At 40.5% G+C, this 21,640-nt stretch overlaps 1 protein-coding gene across 1 annotated transcript in view; it reads right to left on the bottom strand.

Moving 5' to 3' along the window:
* The window catches only part of TSPAN7 (tetraspanin 7), a 122,033-nt gene extending 103,159 nt beyond the window's left edge, over positions 1–18,874 (bottom strand). Inside the window, exon 1 of the mRNA XM_059157597.1 lies at positions 18,723–18,874. Coding sequence (XP_059013580.1) covers positions 18,723–18,803 — 81 coding nt within the window. The 5' untranslated portion in view covers positions 18,804–18,874. The remainder of the gene's footprint in view (positions 1–18,722) is intronic.
* Positions 18,875–21,640: the final 2,766 nt, after the last annotated feature.

Below are 21,640 nucleotides of genomic sequence, written 5' to 3'. Positions count from 1 at the left end.
TAGTAAATATTCACCATTTCCTGTAAAATATTTTCCATAGACAGTAAATATTATGGGCTTTCTGGGCTATCCAGTCTCTGGTGCAACTACTCAACTCTGCTGTTTGGGTGTGAATGCAGCTCTAGTGTAGGCACAAAAAGTGGTGGCTGGCTAGATTAGGCCCATGGACCATACTTCGTCAGCCTCTAAACTTTAGCTGCATTTATCAGTGTGGAAACATGTCAAACAATGATGAGCAAAAAAAAATGCAAATTTCAAAACAAGATACGTAGTGTGGTTCATTTATACAAAATTTAAAAACCTGAAAGTGATACTTTATAATCATTAGAGATAAGCGTGTATTAGTAAATGTACAAAATTTATATTTACTCAACTTATAAACTCTCAATTTATGACAGAGCAATGTAGAGGAATCAATGGTATTTTTTTCATTTTTCTTTAAAAATTAAATATCCAAAGCAAATAAGGCATAATACCAACATCTGATAAACTTGGGTGTCAGATACTAAGATAATTATCATATTATGCCCTGTCTTAATATTATATTTGATGGGCACCTGGTGGCTCAGTGGGTTAAGCCTCTGCCTTCAGCTCAGGTCATGATCTCAGGGTCCTGGGATGGAGCCCTGCATCGGGCTCTCTGTTCAGCAGGGAGCCTGCTTCTCCTTCTCTCTCTGCCTACTTGTGATCTTTCTCTCTGTCAAATAAATAAATAAAATATTTAAATATATATGCATATATAATATTTAAAATACATTGTGAAATTTTTTTATTGTTTAATAGAAGCAGGCATTTTCTTTTATTTTGAAGAGACAAGACTTAAAAATCAAGTTAAATGTGTTTTTGCTCTGCATTAACATAATCCAACAGCTAAAATAGACTGGGTCGAAAACCTGCTGCATTATAAATGACCTGATGATGTAAAAATAGGCACTCTATCCTTGAGAAACAAAGGAAAACCAGACTATAAAATGATCCAGAAAATTTTATATATATGTGTGTGTATATATATATATGTGTGTGTGTGTGTGTGTGTATACATATACATATATATACATATATTATTTTAATTAAACTTTACACCACACATGGGGCTTGAACTCACAACCCTAAGATCAAGAGTTGCATGCTCTATTGACTGAGCCAGGCAGGCCCCCAAATTTTTGTTTTTAAAACAGCATTTAGGGGCATCTGGGTGGCTCAGTGGGTTAAGCCTTGGGCTCAGGTCATGATCCCAGGGTCCTGGGATCGAGTCCCGCATCGGACTCTCTGCTCAGCGGGGAGCCTGCTTTCCCTCTCTCTCTGCCAGTCTCTCTGCCTACTTGTGATCTCTCTCTGTCAAAGAAATAAATAAAATCTTTAAAAAAACAGCATTTACTGCTTTCTTAATTGCCAATGTAACTCATGCTATATGTGAGGGCAGGAAAGGAGCCTCAGAAAATAAAGAAAAGCATAGAGAAAAAAAGTAACCCATGATTTATCTTCACACCCAGCTATAACTAATACCATTCTGATATGGGTCCCCCTCCAGGATTTGTAACATGCATTTTCTTCCTTACAAAAATGGTACACCAGGTACACAGATTGTTTTGTAGACAGCTTATTTAAACAGCTTTTCATTAGAATATTTATTGATTTATGCACCTCTCTTTTCCTGGATTTATCTCAAAAGAATTCACATGCTAGACAGAGTTGGCTCCTGACATCTTGGTTTAAAAGACTTTGATCTGAGTTTCCAATGATGTAGAGAAGGGCATTTCACCTCCATGTGTCATCTAGACCAAATCAAAGGCCCCTAAAGCACTCACTGAGCCACCCTTCAGAGCTACATGTTCTAAGCCATTTACAAAAGCCATAAGGCTAGCTACCTCTGCAGACCAGGACGATCTTATGAGAAATACAACATACAAAGCAGTGACTTGTTTGTTCTCAAAACATCTCTGAAGGATATAAACAATGGCCAGCTTCACGTCACAAATAGAGCAGCTGCTGTTATGGAGATTAATAAGTAACTTGCTCCAATAACTTGCTTCTACCCTGCAGCAGAACCTTCATCCCTTAAGCAAGATTTACTGAAACTCAGTCTTCCATTAGTGCTAAGTGCTGGCCTGAACGCTTGGTTCCACCTGTTATATCAACTACCAGCACGCAACTCAGCACTGACCGTATGTAGAACTCGGGGCTTACCATGCAGTTGAAAAGAATCCTGTTTATGATCTCATGCTTCCTACAGGAAAAAAATGAACTTTCCTCAATTTTGCATCTCCACACCAACCTCCTCTTTTAATTCTGAACCTGCCTGTTGTACTACTTTAAACATCACCGAATCACCCTTCTTGATAGCCAAGGAGCTTTACTGTTAGGAGAATGGAGAGAATAAGGAGTATAGGAATGGCAACTGCTCGGCCATACCTCACCACAACCATGAAAAGCCATTGTTCCAGGCTACGGGGAAAAGTGGGGGCTGCTACTGAGCTACTCAGGTGGGAGCCTGCAGAATCTAGTGGCCAGGAGTCTACTGGCCCCACTCTGAAGTTTTTCCTTTCTCTGCTACTTGTTGTTGTGTCTCTTTCTCCTTCTGTCCCTACACCAGCTGTGTCTCTTGTATCTTGAGTTCCGGTACCTCTGAAAGAAGTTTCCATCCATATCTCAGAAGCCAGGTCATCTTAAGTTCCACTGACCAGCCAACTAGCAAGTAGTCAAGGGTCAGAACTGTTCTCCCGCTCAACTCACTGTGCTCATGGTGGACAGTGGGAAGGGCCAGGAAGTACAGAGATGGCCAAATGTAAAGAAGTGCACAGGGCCACTTTTGTCAGCAAAGAACACAAGCGAGCAAGCTTCGGAGAGCTGGCCTCGCTCTTAAATCTGTGGGCATTTCCAACTGAACACGTGCAAAATGGAGCTCATCCTATTAATCTCAAACCAACTTCTAAGGTCTGCATTTTCACGAGGGCATCACCATCATCCAGGTTCTTCAAGCATATTAACTCTGGGGTTCTCCCTCATTCACAAATATCCTTGCCACATCAAAAAATGGCTGTCTACTATCCTCTATTCTTCATTCTCATTGTCACTGTAGAGAAGACCCTATGCTTTCCTGGTTCACCAGGTTTCACCACTTCTTGCCTTTCTTATTCCAACCCAACCAACTTACTGTTTCTAGACTAGACCTGTAAACAGCTTCCAGAGCTACCACTCCGTGCTTGAAAGTATGGTCTAGTCTTCCTACCCATCCCGAGCAAAAATGTCCAAAGCCCTAACCCATGCAGACAACCCACCAGAAGGCCTAGGCCTGCTTACCTAGAAGTATCACATTTGATCCCTTATTATAGATGGACCCACTCTGCCCCAAACACAGAAACCATCCTGCTTTCTGTAGACCTGTACTTACGCCACTTCCTCCAACTGAGAGACTTCATGATCCTCCCAGGGCACTACTTGTCAAAATTTTTTCATTCTCCAAGGTGGATTCTGTTCCTTTGACTTGCCCAAATTCCCAGCTAAATGAGCTCTCTCCCTTGGCTTCACAGCACTTCATTTAAACTTCTAGTACTTCTCATTCAGTGCTGTCCAATAGAGATCTATTGGTGAACTGCATACTTACCTTTAAATTCTCTAGTAGCCACAATGAAATTAAAAAGAAACTGGTGAAATTAATTTTAATAATATTTTATTTAACTTAGTATGTCCAAAATATTAACATTTCAATACATAATATAAAAACAGATATTTGTTCATATTAAATACTCAACATCTACGTATTTTATACTAGGTGTCCATTTGGACTATCTACAACTGAAGTGCTCAAGTGGCTGCTTTATTGGATAGCACATGGCTAGCTCTTTCAAGCCCCAAATTGGGAGGCTTGCTTCTCTTCCACTCCTATATGCCCGTTTAAACTTTATTTCCTTTAAAATTTTACTTATTTATTTGACAGAGAGAGAGAGTGAGCACAACTAGGGGGAGCAGCAGGCAGAGGGAGAGGGAGAAGCAGGCTCTCCAAGGAGCAGGGAGCCCAATGCAGGGCTCGATCCCAGGACCCTGAGATCATGATCTGAGCTGAAGGTAAAGGCTTAACCAACTGAGCCACTCAGGCACTCCTCCCATTTAAACTTCAATTCTTGAGGCTAAGGATTATTCCTTATATAGGTATCCCCTAGAGCAGGAGTCCAAAAACAATAGCCCATGGGTCAAATTGGGCTGTCCACCTCTTTTTGTAAATACAGTTGCATTTGAAGATAGCTTTGCTTCTTTATTTACATTTGCCTATGCTGATTTCACATGAAATAGCAAAGCTGAGTAGTTGCACGTGGGACCATAAGGCCCACAAAGCCTAAAATATTTATTATCTGTTCTTTACAGAAATGGTTTGCTGATCCCTTTCCTAGAGCAGTGATTTCCAAAGTGTGGTCAGTGGGCCAGCGCTGGTCAGCAAACTATTATCAGTCCAAGATAAGAAGCTTGCATCAGAATATATATATATATTTTTTTGTAACAGGACTTTCTTTATGAAGAAAATAGTATATTAGTTAACAGTCTGGCACTATCCCCTTATCTCACCACGACCATTTTAATTGACTTTGTTGTACCTTTTGCCATACAATTTAAAAACGTTTATAAGCAAAGAAACTTTTTTTAAATTGCTTCTGAGTCCCCAGCTGGGTTAAGGCAGTCTAATTCATGTCGTGCATATTATCTCTATATTTTCTTACAGGATATGGCTTTGGTTTTGTATTTATGCATTTACACCAACTACAAGTTTTAATATTATTTACGTAAGGGCTCCAGTTTTACTTTCTTCTGTATATCCATCCTCTCACTGCGATGAATGTTCTTTTTCATATAGTAAACCATATGCACTAAAATTTACTTTTGGATTTGCTATTGTTCCACTAACCTATTTGTATATTTCTAAGTCAATATGAGATTGAATCAATTAGTGACTTCCTAGCTGTATTAGTTATGTATTACCACAAATATAGAGGTGTCAAACAGCATACAATTATTACCTCATGGTTTCTGCAGTGTCAGGAGTCTGGGCACAGCTTAACTGGGTCTTCTGTTTCAGAGTCTCACAAAGCTTCCAAGGGGTCAGGTGGCTGCAGTTTCATCCAAGGCCTACATGGGGAAGGATCTGCTTCCAAGATCACTTGATCATTGGCGTCATTCTGTTGCTTGCAGGCTGTCAAACTGGGGGCCTCAGTTTCTTGCAGCCAGAGCTGCCCTCAGTCCCTTGCCATGTGGCCTGCTCCATAAGGCAGATCACAATATGGAAGCTTACTTCTTCGAAGCCAGCCAGGGAAGGAGTCTCTCAGGAAGGCAGACATTACAGTTGTATCTGATGTAATCGTGAACATGTATTCACATGTGTCTGAACATCTTTGTTGTACTCAATTAGAAGCAAGTCATAGGTCCTGCTCAGACCCAAGTGGACGAGGTTACATAAGAGCATGAATACCAGGAAGTGGGGGTTATGGCAGCCATCGCATGGTCTGTCTGCCACAAGAGCACATTCTGATAACTGGTGGGGCACGTACTTCCTTACCCGCCCCCCAATTTCTCTGGATTTTTCAGGCATTTGTTCTTCTATAAAAAACATTATTTTATCAAGTACCACCCTTACCCCTCAGAAAACGTCCTATCGGGATTCTATATGGAATGGCCCTAAACACATTTTTAGAAAATCTGGTATTTTTATGATATAAAATCTCCCCCACTCAAGTACACAGTGTCTGGTTGGATCTTATTTTATGACCTTCAGTAAATCTTTCGTTTTCTTCATATAAGAGGCTTACCTTTCTTGTTAACATTTTTCTAAAGTAGTTATGGTATCTGTTGCTACTAAGAATGGAATTTTTCCTCTCCTTTTCTAAGACTTGTGCTAAAATAATGAAAAGCAAGCAATTTTTATATTTTTATCTTGTATCCAATTGGCCATTTTACCAAATTCTCTTAGTAGATTTTTTTGTTTGTTTGTTTTGTTTTTATTTTTTGTTTTTTATCTAGAATCTATTGGGTTTCTTAGTATACAACAATTGTATCCATGAAAAGATCCAACATAAAGGGGTTTTTTTTCTTTTATTACATAGGCTAGATAAACCAAAATCATAAATAATCATGGTAAAAAAGAATCCTTGTCTAGTCCCCAACTGACTCAAATGTTTTTAATATTTTATTATTTTTAAAATAAATATTTACTGTTGGTTTTAACATTTGTTGAGTGGAAATCATCTCTTCTCATAAAAGAATAATGGTAGATACTCTACGCTCAAGGAAGTGGAGCATAACTCCCCACTCCACAAGTGTGAGCTAGGCATAGTGACTTTCTTCCAAAGAGTATAGTATGGGAAGGCGGAAAGAGACTAATTTTATTATCTCAGCCAGGTAATCAAGGTCAATATCAACAGCAGTAAGTTATCTTGATAGTATGTACCCTTCATATGATGTCATGAAAATGGCACTTAACCTGTGGTCTTCTTTCCCAAAACACATAACCCTAGTAACCATGAGAAAAATAACAGACAAATCCCAAAAGAGGGCCACTGTACAAAGTATATGACCCCTATTCTTCAAAATTGTCAGTCATCAAAAACAAGGAAAGTCTGAGAAAACTGTTACAGCCAAAAGAAGTCTAAATGTAATACTACTAAATGTAATACAGTAGCCTAAATTAGATGTTAGGTAAAAACTCAGACAAATCTGAATGAAGTGTGGACTTCAGTTCATCATGTATCAATCCTGTTTTACTAACTGTAACAAATGTATGATAGTAATGTAAGATGTTAATAATGGGAAAAACTGGTTACATAGTATATGGAAACTATGTACTATCTCCACAATTTTTCTGTAAATTTTAAATTGTTCTAAAATTAAAAGTTTATTGAAATATAATAAGGCAAGTCATCGATACTCCGTTTAATTTTAAGTGACAGATTTATATTTATTTTTATCCTACTTAAGAATACTCTTATTTCAATGACAGAGCTAAACTCAGTGATCAAACTCATTATATCTTTGGTTCTTATTCAAACCCTTTTGCAATCCCAGCTCTCTTTCATAGCAAACTATAAAATCCAAAATGTTAAGCCTTGATTTTCAGAATAGAAAGTATTGTGATCAATTTACTCATTTAACAAATAGACATAGTACCTCCCATGTACAAAATATCAAGAAAAAAAGCAACACTCTACACCATAAGGAATAATGTTGCCAAAACATGCGTGTGTCACACTTTACGAAGCACCTGAATGTCATTTAACTTTCAAACACCTGACTAAGCGGGTAAGCATGGATCTCAATTCTGGAGAGGGAACAGAGGTTCAGAGACACTTAGGTGACTTGCCAAAGGTCACACAGCAAATGGTCCAAATCAAGACTTCACACAGGACTGATTTTGGATCCCCTACAAGAGAAGGCAATAATTAAAAGAATACCAAATGACTGATACAGTTTAGAATGTGAAACAGAAATCAAGTAAAGCGAGAAATCCTCAAAAGTTTCATCAGAAATAGAAAATGAACAGAAGAAGCGATGAGGAGGTGCAAGGAACATGTACCACCCAGATCCCTATTATTGAGCTTTAGGTTCCTTTTCAATGCAATGCGGTCTACCTTTGGGAAGTCCTGGAACAATCCCCAGAAATCAGAAATTCTCAAGTAATTGTTGTGGAATAATTAGAACAATTAACTGACCCCGGAATTCTGTATATCACCACGATGAGGTTTGGAGAATGGGAACTGAAGTGCAGAAGCAACTTTATTTCACGGAGAATCAAGAATTGGTAGTCTCAGGCAAGAATAAATGTCTCTATATTTCTGGGGAAAGGAAAATTGATTATTCAATAGGCATGGTAACTAGTAAACCACCAGCACGCACTTTCAAACCTATTTGATCAATGGCGATTCACCTCAGTCTAATTGTCAATGACAACTCAACTCGCTTCAGGGAACATACTTCAGAAAGCCAATTACAATGACAGTCTCACAAATCCAAGGTCAACCAAGCAGCAGCAGACGCACTGCAGTGAACACACTTTTCAGAGTCAATCAACAACAGTCTCACCCAAATGGCTCTAAGGCCAAGGTCAACCACTCATGCCTCTGTAATCAAAGCAACCCCCAAACATGACCATACCTCCCCAAAAGATCAGAAATCTACTTTACTCATAAATTTCTGTCTCTCCTATTTTGCTTTTTGTTTTATATATCGGATAATAGTTGAATCTTTTGACAGAGGGCAAACCATGACTCTTATTAACTTCTTTTAAGTGCAACCGTGAGCAGAAATAGATTCACCCTGGAGAAAAGAAACTACGCCAAACTCCAAAAGTTCAGTTGGAGACACTTACAAGAGACCAGTTCAGTGGGTAAGAAAAGCACTAGATGGGCTACATCTTGCTTGTGGAATCTTCTCAAACTAGCTTTATGGTACCACAGATCACATCACAGGAAAGCATTCATATGGTAAGAATTTATTTAAAACAAACTGCAACACAGACCACAGAATCACAGCCCAGGAATCAGAAACACCTTGTGAATGGTTTTTAAAAAAATATGTACCCAGGCTGTTCTCCAGATCAATTAAAATCAAAACTTCAGGAGATAGGACCACACATTTTTTAAAATTCCCTTAGTGATTCTGATGAGTATGCCTATAGTTAGAAATGACTAGCAAGGTCTCCCACGAGTGACAAGGACACTTTGATTTACTAAGAGACATTGAAAACCTAGCTTCAGATTTGGAGCAAAGCAGAACAAATCAATAAGCCAACACTAGATACTCAGCAGCTAGATAGCTATTCCTTAGCAATCTCCAGACCCAGGAGACTCAAGGTGAACCAGGCCTACTGTGATATATTGAGTTCTTTTGGAATCAATGGTTCTCACTCTTGCTTGAATAGCTGAAGCCCCTGGGAGATCATTTAAAAGATAGAAATGCTGGTACCCAACTCCAGACCAACTGATTCAGAATCACTTAGAGTGGAGCCTAAACATGTATTTTAGGTCTCCTTAGGCAATCCTGCCGGGCATACAGGGCTGAGAATCACTAGACTGCTCAATTAGTACCTGTACCTGATCCACTCCATCTTCCAGTAAAAGGCACCTGGAGTTTCTCCTAAAAGAGATGGTGAAAACACCCACTATGTCTTACAGAATACACTAAGAAAAATTTTCCACAATAGAACTGTGATTCTCAATTTTACCACCAAACCATATAACCTGCTTTTATGTTCAACTGATCAAATAATGAAAAGGGAAAACAAAGAAAAACCTTCTATCTTTTCCCCTGATGTCTTTTTCTTGATGAATATTGGGGCTCTATATAAAAGAGGCCAAAAATGTTGAGACAAGAATGAAAAGCCATGGGGCACCTGGGTGGCTCAGTGGGTTAAGCCTCTGCCTTCGGCTCAGGTCATGATCTCAGGGTCCTGGGATCGAGCCCCGCATCGGGCTCTCTGCTCAGTGGGGAGCCTGCTTCCCTCTTTCCCTGCCTGCCTCTCTGCCTGCCTCTGATCTCTGTCTGTCAAATGAATAAATAAAAAATCTAAAAAAAAAAAAAAAGAGTGAAAAGCCTTCTGTTGCGGCAAGAGGGAATAACGGCCAAAAAGGGAAAATTTTAAAAAATATTTATTTATTTTAGAGGTGAGGGGAGCATCTTAAGCTGACTCCATGCTGAGCAAGGAGCCTGGGTTGGGGCTCAATCTCAACCCCAAGATTATGACCTGAGCCAAAACCAAGAGTCAAACACTTAAGCGTCTGTGTCACCCAAGCACCCCCGCCCCCGGAAAAGAAATTTAAGAGCAAGAATCCAACGATCTGCTTGCCATGAGGAGAGAGCCCAAATCAGAGGCTGCTGTAATAGGAACAAGGAAGGAAAAGACATATGAATATATTTTAAAATGTGCTTCAGATTGGTTTAGCAGTGCATTAGTCACTCACGTCAAGGGTTTAATACATTTGAACAAAGAAACGCAGTCAGAGATGATTTTCAATTCTCAGCCCCTTCTGAGGTGCTTACTTAAAAGAGTATATAATGCTGAACAGTCAATGAATCATAAGTAATGTAGCTCATGGTAGGGTCAAATCAAGAACTCTAGCTATAATTAAAATTGAGGAAAGTATTTCATTCTAATTGGACAAAAATTCAGCTAGTTTCCAAGCAACTACTAAGTAGAAAAGACTTAATGTTCCCCAAATGCTATAAAAGGTAGTGCAGATATCTTAACTACATATTGTATATGGGAAGTAGAGTTGATTAAGAAAAGACTGTTCAGATTATAATGTACAAGTCCTATAATAAACATGAAGGGTTATCATTGTAGAAACACAAAAAGAGCAGAGCAATAACCCGTTTAACATCCTACTTTGAACTCTGGTGCTTCCACATTAAACTAATACAGCAAGGTCTGAATTAGGTCAGAAGGCACATGGGCCTTCACCTGGTGGGAAGAAATTAGAAGAGCAAAAAAAGCAGCAGCAACCTTCAGAGCTTCGTTCTCATTTATTCAACTCTGGTCCCTGATGGCCATGTGGCCTTAAAGAGGCTGTGCCTTAGTTAGACTATTCCAACCTAGAACACTCCCCTTGACATCGAAAAGCTTTTTAAAAATTGAAAAGTATACACCAATATCTATTACAACAACCCAGCTATTGCCATTGTAGGTGCTCTAGTCAATCACTCACAAACAACTATGTATTTAATTAGTAGCATGCAATGAAGAGATACAAATATAAAAGACTTTCAGTTAAAGATGATGGATTGAACACATCCATTTACCTTGGCTATCTCCCAAAACTCCACTGAAATGACACTAAAAGGATCTTTAAAACCCACAATAACAGAATGGAAGAGGAGACAAATGCAGTGACACTTTGGAAGCTGAGCCAGATCTTAAGGCAGCTATGAGAAAAGCCAAGAATGAAATATTTGCATGCAAGCACTCTCAAAATGCAGCTTCGTGCACACCTGGAACTGGGGATGGAAAAAAGACTAAAATAAGGAGGAGCTGGTAAAAAAAAAAAAAATACTTTTTTTAGACAAGTAATTAGATCCCCTCCATCTTCTGTCTCTGGCCTTTCCCCATTCCAGCATAGGCTTGGATTTATTTTCTAGGGTGGAACTAAGAAACAAAAGCACAGTGGACATAGATTCTATAACTCAAATAGGAGCTTAACAAAGGTTTGTATATTGCACGTGAAGACATCCAAATTCCTAAACATTTTCATTCAAAGAGAGGATTAGAAGATGCTTCTGTAGGAAATCTGATCAGACCAAGGGAAAAGACTTAAAAATACTGACCTTGGTTCCAAAACTCAATTGTCAAACCAAATCACCCAACTTAAATTCAACAAACTCCCACCTCGTATACTAGGAGCTTCCAATCAGCCTTTTCATGCTCCACTCTTAAACAAGTACGGAACAAAGACCAAAAGTTGATCAGAAATTGGAAGTAATACTCCAGAAAACAGAGATGTTTGAAGGAAACAATACAGAAAAAGCAAACTTAAAAAAATCATTAATATTGCCAGATGGATTATAAAAAGAGATTACATTTTTGAAACAAGAGGCTAGGAAAAGGAATATTCAGATCTCAAGGAGGAGCTCCTAGAAATCAACATATAAACCAATGACAAATACAAGACCAGGCAAAATCAAGTGCGAGAGATGTCCCATAAAGTAGAGCCAAAAAGATGAAGAGCTTGGGGCGCCTGGCTGGCTCAGTCGGTGAACCACATGATCCCTGATCTTGGGGTTGTGAGTCTGAGCCCCATGGTGGGTATAGAGATTACTTAAAAAAATAAAATTTTAAGTAAAAGACGAAGAGGTAAAAAATAGGAAAGAAAATAAGAGAATCTAAGAGGTGAAATATTGAAAGGGAGAATAGGGAAAATGAAAGAAAAAGTGTAATAAAAAATTTTTCAAGAAAATTTCCCCAAACTGAAAGACCTCCGTTACCAGATTGAAAGGCTCTACAGGAAAGAAATACAAATAAACATATAGCAAGACATATTCTGATGCAATTTCAGAGCACCAAAAAACAAGAAAGAGTTTCCAAAAGCTTTCAGAGAAGGAAAAGCAGAATTTAAGTAGAATTAGAATAAGATTTGATTTCACAGAAGTAACAAGAGCAAGAACACTGGGAGGAGGGGAGGAGACAGCAACATTTTGAGGGTAAATAGTTTACAGCTAGAATTCTATACTCAGCCAAACTATAAAATTAAGTACCAGAGCAAGATAAGATTTTCACACCTGCAAGACCTCAAAATATTAACCCACCCTGCATCCTTTTCCAGAAAGTTACTAGAAGATTTGCTCCACCAAAATGAAAGAACAAACCAAGAAAGAGAAAAACAGGATATATAGGAAATTGAGGATCCAACATAAAAGGAGACCAGATTCCCCAGGATGATGGTAAAGGGAGATTAAAATGATGTTGGCTCTTTCAAAGGCCCAAGGAACACTAGTCCAAACTGAAGGTCAGAGTGCTCTAGAAGAAAATGTCTCCAATGGGAACGGATAGGATTCATGAAGTGTTTGAATATACGAAATGAAGATACACAGCTCTTGGGGAAAGTGGGAGGATAAATTAGGGGCAAACATGGAAAAGGACATAAGCAAAGGATATAAAATGAGGCAGTTTTTAACTCCAGGGAAAACAAAAAGCTGTGCAAGCAATCATAATATACACACTAAGTGGCTCAGCTGTGAGTAGGCTTACCTAGTGAGTAGGCTTATAGTAATGTAACCACTGGTGCTCTAACCAGAATGATATATGATAATAATCCATGATATATTGGGGTCTACCAAAATATGGAAAGGATGTGGGAGAGCTAAATCTTCGTCTTCCTTAGGGGAAGACAATATATAATACCTAATACCAAAAAGCTGAGAAGTAGTAGAATGAGGGTATTACTTAAAAATGAAGCAGCACCTAGCAAAAGTTGGTAAACATTCTATTGAGACACCTGGCATATAAAAACCATTTAATGAATGTTTACTGAGTTACCATAATATGTAAAATAGTTAGCATAAGCTTTAGTATGTGCCAAGATTCAAACACTTGGTAAATGTTGGGGAATGCTCTTTAAGATATTTTTCTTCTCTATTTAACCCAAAGAACTAAACTTTCTGGATAACAAAAAGAAAAAGAAAAACATTTTGACTATTATTCTTTTAAATCCTCCCCAAGAAAGGCTGATGATGCTTACTAAATGAAAAAAAAAATCACTCATATTTTTCAGTAAGAGAATTTGATAGCACTAGTGATGAGCTAATTAGGTCCTTGGATATTCAAAGAAGAAATCAAATCCAATATATGCTGGAATGAAGCAAAGGATATTTCTCTTCACACATTATTTAGTGGATTTAGATGCAATTAATTTAGAACTCACATGAGTGTCTAAAATGCATTACAAATTACAAATCAAAACAGAATTTACCTAATAAGTGGTATATTTATAAAGTTATCCTGGTTGTTGTTGAAATAATTATTTGTTGTGAAGAACAGATATTTTGCTTTGTATTAGGATAAAATAGATACATTTTTTATTCAAGTTTAACAAATTAAATTCCAATTCCAGCTTTAGATTTTAGATAACTAAAATTTCTGGCAAACTAGCTGATCATAAAAATATAGTAACTGAACTACCATTAGGATAAGCAATTCTTTATAAAGTCCTCTATCCCATGTTTGTATACACCAATGTCAGGAACACATATATTAGTCACCGCAAATAGACGGAAAAGAACACTGTTTTTAAAAGCCTCCCGATTAAGGTAAATTGAAATAAATAAATGAGCCCAAGAGTAGTCAATAAAATTTCCTTTATTCATTCATTCATTAGTAAATACTTCCTGGGTAAACCTATTAAGTGCCAGGCACTGTTTGCTAGTCTTTGAAGCATAGAGTAACTTACTCCTAGGTGTGTTTTTTTTTTTTTCTCCTCTTCTATAAATCTGAAAATGAAACACATAAATCAGGGAAAATAAAGGATCCATTTACCTAGCATTCAGGAGATGTCACGTACTGGAAGACAAATCATCTTATCCATTTAGACACTATTATATAAAGAACTACCCACTTTTCTTCTTCAAAAAAGAATTACAGTATACCACAGAGATTGTTTTTCTTCTCACTTGGGATTGTGTTCAGTATGTTCTGGCATGGTGGTTGCAAACACCAGTAAACATGGTTTTTAAAACACTTAGTTTTGCATAAGGCTCTATTTTTCTTCATAGGATTATGTCAAGTCTGATAGTGTAGACATTGCTGGCACTGTTGACATATGGAGCCAGAAAATCTTTGCTGTGAGGACCTGTCCTATGCTTTATAGGTCGTTTAGCAGCACCTGGGGCCTCTACCCCCAGATGCCAATAGCACTCTATCCCCAGCTGGGACTCAAAAGGTCTCCAGACATCGCCAAATGTCAGGAGATGGGTGGGCAATAAGGTCACCTGTTGAGAACCACTGCTTTAGCGGAACACCTGGGAAGGGGAGAGTGATTGTAGACAGAAGAGGAGACCAGATAAAACAAAGGTCTATTCGCTAACATTAGGCTTCTGCTTTAGCCAACGCTCAGGTACATTCACCTCTTGATGTTACTGGTCTACTACCATTTTTTATTTTATTTTTTTATTTTTAAATGTTTTTGCATTTATTTTTTTTTAATTTTCAGCATAACAGTATTCATTCTTTTTTCACCATACCCAGTGCTCCATGCAATCCGTGCCCTCTATAATACCCACCACCTGGCTCCCCCAACCTCCCATCCCCCCCCTTCAAACCCCTCAGATTGTTTTTCAGAGTCCATAGTCCATAGTCTTTCCCCTTCCAATTTCCCCCAACTCCCTTCTCCTCTCTAACTCCCCTTGTCCTCCATGCTATTTGTATGCTCCACAAATAAGTGAAATAAGTCAAGCAGAGAGAGTCAATTATCATATGGTCTACTACCATTTTAAGCTCAAATGTCTTCTGGTCCTAAGTCTAAACTGAAGGAAGGGAAGAGAGGTATTCCTGTTAAAACAATTCAAAAAGAATGCAAAGGAAACAATTCGGTTTAATCTTTTCTACATCTTCCACTTAAAATAACACCAAGGTCATCTTTTTTTGTTAGTTACCTAACCTAAGACCAGAAGTTTTGACAGATATTAGAGTACCTATGTGCCAGACATAGTTCTAGGTGCTAGAAAAAGATAAATTTCTCAATTGTATTTACTGAATTGATAAATCACTCTAATAAATGGCATTTTCTTCATGATCTTGGGTTTGGCAACAGATTCCTAGATATGACACTAAAAACATAAGCAACACAAGAAAAATAGGTAAACTGGACTTTATCAAAATAAGCTTTTATACTTCAAAAGACACCATCAAGAAAGTGAAAAGGCAACACACAGGAGAAAATATTTGCAAATGATATATCCAATAAGAGTCTTGAATCAAGAATATATAAAGGACACTTGCAACTCAATAATAAATAACCCAAATAAAAAATGAGCAAAGGCTATCAATAGACATTTCTACAAGAAAGATATACAAATGACCAAGAAGCACATAAAAAGATGCTTAACATCATTAATCACCAGGGAAATTCAACTCAAAACCACAATAAGACACCTATGCGGATGATCAGAATCACAGTCATATACTAACAAATGTTGGCGACAATGTGGGAAAATCAAAACCCCCATACACGGCTGGGTTGGGGGAGGTAATAAAAGATGGTGCAGTCACTATGGAAAACACGATGGCAGGTCTTCAAAAAATTAGACATAGAGTTAATATATGCCCCAGCAATTCCCTGCAAACTGAAAATACACGTTCACACAAGCACTTGTACACAAACATTTATAGCGGCATTATTCACAATATCCAAAAGGTAGGAACAACTCTAATGCCCATCAATGGAGAAACAGATGAAGGAATGTGATATAGTCATACAACAGAGTATTATTTGGCAATAAAAAGGAACATGGAGGGGTCTTGAAAATATTACATTAAGTGGAAGAAACCATTCACAAAAGACCACATACTACATGACTTATATGAAATGTCCAGTACAGGGAAATCTACAGAGATCCAGAAAGTAGATCAGTGATTGCTTAGGGAGAGGAGAGTGGGGTATGATAGCTAAATGGTATGGAGTTTCCTTTTTAGGTAATGAAAATGTTCTAAAATTGACGAGGTTGATGGTTGCACGTATCTGTGAATATACTAAAAACCACTGAATTGTACATTCTTCAAAGTATGAATTATATGGTATATGAATTATATTTCAGTGAAGTTGTTAAAAAAAAAGCAACCAGCATTTAAAGTACAATAGAGGGGCGCCTGGGGGGCTCAGGTCATGGTCCCAGGATCCTGGGATGCAGCCCAGCCTCAGCCTTGGGGGGGGAGGGGCACGGTGCTCGGGCTTCCTGCTCAGCAGAAAGCCTGCTTCTCCCTTTCCCAGTCCCCCTACTTGTGTTCCCTCTCTTGCTGTCTCTCTGTCAAATAAATAAATAAAATCTTTTTTTTTAAAAGTACAATGGAAAACAGGACATTTGGACAACACTTTATTAATGAGAATATCTTATTTAAAATACCCTCAAATCCGGAGAGATCTCATTCCTTTGGTTATGAATGATTATTGAATGCTAAACTGCTGAAAATGCTCCGGGTCAACATTTTATTTAAATTATAAAAAGCTTAGAACATAGGCATCAAGAACTTCAGAGGACATAAAATGCAGTGCTTGTTTAAGATGTATTAGGGGACATTAAGTAATTATATGCACCGGGTGGGGGCGGGAGGTAAGCAAGAAGAGCTAAAGAGATGAAAAGCCTCTGCCTGGAAGACTCCCTTCTTCACCAGCCTGCAGTGATGCTATAAGAACACTCCACATATACTGTAAATCTTATTTTTCAGGAAGCTAAAAATAATCACCCATATGATTTACTCCAGTAACAAATAGGAAGTCAAGTAAATACTAAAGTGCCACACAGAGATTTAAGGAAATAAACAAAAAAAAAAAAAAAAAAAAAAAAAAAAAACCTCAACCAGTTCCCAAGAATGGCTACTGGAAAGTTTCAGCAAAAAATGTTCAACCTGTGTCATTTTCAATCCAAATAAAGTCCGTTTCTGTGTCTGCCTTGGGTGATATACTCAATTAATCTAATCCTATCTCACTGCAGAGCTCTTGGAATATCTGGTCCCCAGAGCCCACAGTCCCCCCGACCTGAAGAATCACCACCAACACCAGTGACAAGGAAATGCCAGCGGGGGTGGGGGGGTGCGTGCATTAGAGATTTTTTTTTTTTCATCCTTAATAAATCTCAGCTCCTGCTTTGGTCATTACAAACAGCTGGTCATCATTTCAAACAGCCTAGTTCACCATCAACCCAGGTCTGGGTTCCTCGTACAGTACTGTGCTCGGTTTCAAGCCAAAATTAGGCCTAATTGTGGGAGGGGGGGGTGGCACAGACAAAAACAACCAAAGGAGGGATTCGCTTTTTCTACAGAGCCTCAGGTTTCAAAATGACTGCCTTGAAAGGTGAAATGACCCAAATTATTGTGTGTGTGATGGGGGGGTGCGTTGATAACAGACATTCTCCTGCAAGATAGCTGTGGCTTGATGTGGAAATGGGGAACTTGGGTATAGGGTTTCTACATGGAAAGAGAAACAACAGGAAACGGTCTTTAGGTATCACCCACCCCTCGAAGTGAATCACTGCAGTGTCAGCCCTGCACTGATGCCACGAATTGCCAAACAGGATGAGGTAAGGCACAAGCTTTGCCCCCCCCCTCCAGCTACCCCCGCGCGCAGAAGGGCGCATCCCTCCGCGAGGTGCACCACGCAGCCCCCCGAGGCCTCAGCTGAGGGGTTGACGTCACCCTTCTGCATTGAGCTTCAAGGACTGGGAGCAGCACTGGTTAGATGGGGAGTAGAGTTGGGGCGCTATTGCTGTCACCAAGTGGCGGGGGTCTTCCCCCAGGACTCTGCGGTTTGGGTTCGTGCAATAACAGAAAGACCAGATGAAGAGTGGAGGGGTGGAAGAGAGTGGGAAAAGGGTCATAAGACCCACCTCCTGGATCCCCGGGGCAGCTCAAAGATGCCCCTAGTTTATGTAAGACCCTTTCCCTCCAGTGCGTCTCCGCGCGACGGCAGCTCCCTCTCCCCATCAGTGCACTTGGGGGGCTCTGGTCGCCCTTGCCCAGCCAGGCAGGCAGGCACAGGGCTCCTGGCACCTCCCTCTCACAGCCCCGCGGGGTTGGGAATAACCGGGAATCTGGGATCAAACCCAGTGCTCCCGCGCCCTTCTCCCCGCCGGGTTAGCTCCTAGAGGCACCGCGAACAGGCTGGTAAGGGAGGTCGGGGAGGGGTGTCCAGAGAAGGAAACAGAGGAATAAACCCACAACTTTCCCTAGAGGCTGACCCTATCCCGCGAGCTTAAAAAAATAAATCAGTGTATTAAAACAAATTTGGGAAAGGTCGACATCCTGCAGTCACCGCCACCACGCAGCCCCTTGCAGGCTGCACCGGGTGGGGTCTAGAGTCCGAGCAGCTCCAAGCTTGCACCCCGCCATCCTGCAGCCCCAGCCCAGCCCCCTGAGCCTATCTCCTTAAGGAGGGAACAAGATGAGATTTTTGGTTTGGGTTTTTTGCCCCCTCTTCCTTTCTCCGAGCATCACTACAGGGATTGACGGCCGGAGGCCCGGCCACCCGCCCGGCGTGGCCACTCACCCAGAAGACGAAGGAGTAGATGATGAGGAGGGTTTTGAGACAGGTTATCACAGGTTTGGTCTCCATTCTCCTCGATGCCATACTACAGAGCTCCGGCGGCGGCGGCGGCGGCGGCGGGCGGCGGGCGGGCGCGCGGGAGGGGGGAGGAGGCGGGGCGGGGCGGGGCGGGAGCGCGTGCCGCGAGAGGCCCCGTGCGCGCGCAGATGAGGCGGTGCGCGTGCGTGAGCGCGCACTCCGCAGGGCACCGATTTAAGAAGTCGGGCGGGCAGCGACTGAGCATGCTGAGAAGGCCGCCCGCGCCGGCACGCCCGCGCAGGCTCAGACCCCCAGGCCAAGAGCCGGGCAGGGCCGCGGGGAGGGAGTGGAAGAACCTGGGGCGGGGTCGGAGGTCAGCTCAGCCTCTTCCAGGCGGCCCTTGGCACGTAAGTTTCTGCTTGATGCACAGTAGGGCTTTACATTTGCAGGGCTGTCTGCACCTGGCGACAGGAGCTTTATTGGTATCCCCGAAAAACAGTCACGTTTCTGCATTTAGGCGCCCCACCAGCCCTTCTCAGATGGAAGTGGCCCAGTAGTCGTGTCCTTGGAACCAGCTGGCCTTGTCTGTGGCAGGAACAGACTGTGACAGGTGGCCGGCGACACAGCTGGAGGGATGGTCAGGAACCTGGGAGCTCAGACACCCCAAACCCTTGCCACGGGAGGAACGCCATTTTTTAGAGGTCCTCACATTTTGAAATGATGCCGAACGACCTGTTTCTGTATGAAGGTACCGTTCTTTCTGCACATAAAAAGTTTAGCAGATAACAGAAAAAATGTTTAGAGTGCCTGAGACCCACTTCTCCCAACCTAACAAGTGCAAACCACCTCACAGCCAGGAAAGAGCGAGCTGTATCGAGGCCAAAAAATAATGTTCAAAAACATTTCGGAAGTTCCTCAAGAAGCCAAACAGAGAGATACCATATGACCCAGCAATTCTCCTACACGTACACCCAAGAGATTTGAAAACATGTTCACACAAGAGCTTGTACAGAAATGTTCATAGCATTATTTATCGTAGCCCCAAAGCAGGAACAACTTTAATGTTCATCAGTTATGCATGAATAAACCTAATGTAGTAAATCCCTACAATGGAAAATTATTTGGCCACAGAAAGGAATGAAGTATTTATACATGCTGCACGTATGAACCTTGAAAATCTGCTGAGTGAATGAAGTGACCTAGACACAAAAGACCAGTGTTGAATGATCCATTTATAAGCAATGCCCAGAATAGAGAGATCCACAGAGACAGAAATAGAGGTTACAGGGGAAGGGGTGGCAGGAATGACTGTTAGGAGTGACTGTTAAAGAGTAGGGGGTTTCTTTTTAAAGTGACAAAAATATTCTGGAAAATGATGTGGTAATGGCTGCACAGTTTTGTGAACCTACTAAAAACCACTGAATTGGACACTTTAGAAGGGCGGCTCTTATGACATGTGAATTATATCCCAATAAAAGAATAATGTACACTCCACCCAGATTTCCTGTGGCTGGTTTGTAGAGGAACACACAGTACAGATTCTCTGGGAGATTTAGCTTGATTCCTGAGAGTTTCTGCTGTCAAAATAGCAACACTAGCATAGGCTAACTCTATCGTGGATGATGTTAAGGACACCTTTTGTGAAAGAGTAAAAAAAAAAACAAAAACAAAAACAGCCAGTAGGCTTGAGGAAAGCCTGCCAAGGGCAGTTGTTGCAGGAGTAATTATTACCTCCAGTAAGTTGTATGTGGTCCCAGGTCAGTGAGGTCATTGTATAAACAGGACACAAACAGGAGGAAGAGGAGAACTTGCTTAAGGAAATTATCAGCCATAACAAAAGGTTATGTGGGCATAGAGGGAAGTGGAGAGGAATATGGGTACAGGTGAAAAAAAGGTTAGGAATGGATTGGCAAGATTTCTGTTTTAAAGGAAGTTCCCACACAATCATTCTTAACTCTGGTTATTCATTTGGATCACCTGGAGAGCATATTAAAAAAATCAAAAAACTATGACTGCCTGTGGCCAGTCTCAAGTAGCCTGAATCATTTGGTCTCAGCAGTTTCTAAGTTCTTTAGGTGGTCCAAAAAGAATCAAGAGTTGAAGGATACTGTCCCTATTGCGATGGGCTTAAACTCAACTTCAGAAAGGACCTTTCTCCTATATTTTTCCAGTCCCCAGGAAGCAGCGGGAAAAGTATACTGAGCACTTCAAATCCTGTGGCTACGCTTAGCCTCAAGGTCTTGCCCATGCATAATTACCCCGTAAAGGAGTCAGAAATCTCCATTTTCAAACTAACAAGGACACTGCTGAGTGTCATAGATAATTTTACGAGTTAACACAGATGGTGCCATCAGCTCAACTATTTCACAGTTTGGAGCTTTCTTGGGGATAAGTTTTAGGTCCAGATTCTTGAAAACTTGGCCTGTTCTAGCAAAATAGATTATTTAAATGTAAAGATAAATATGAATATTCAATAATGTAATTAATGGGTAAATTTACATAGCCCATTAAATCTTTGCTACTCAAATTGTGATCTGGTAATTCCACGGGGTGACAAACCGTCCCAATTTTCCCAGGGATGAGGGGTTTCCTTGCACTCTGGATTTTCATTGCTAAAGCCAAACCAAGTCTGTGCCAAACCAGAACAAGTCCTTGAACCTGGCATCTACTGGGAGAGCTTGTTGAAAATGCAGAACCTCGGGCTCCTCTCCAAGCCCATGTTAACAAGATCCTTATGGGATTCAGATGCAGTGATGTCTGTCAGTTTGTCATGGATTGAATTATGTCCCCTCAAAAGATCTGTTGAAATCCTACCTTCAGTACCTCAGAATGTGACCCCACTTGGAAATAGGGTAGTCGCAGATGCAATTATTTAAGCTGAGATGAGGCCATACTGGAGGAGG

The sequence above is a fragment of the Mustela lutreola genome, chromosome X (genome assembly GCF_030435805.1).
Source record: "Mustela lutreola isolate mMusLut2 chromosome X, mMusLut2.pri, whole genome shotgun sequence".
Classification (NCBI taxonomy): Eukaryota; Metazoa; Chordata; class Mammalia; order Carnivora; family Mustelidae; genus Mustela; species Mustela lutreola.
Note: the sequence above shows the minus strand (reverse complement) of the source record. Positions and strands in the feature narration are given on the sequence as shown.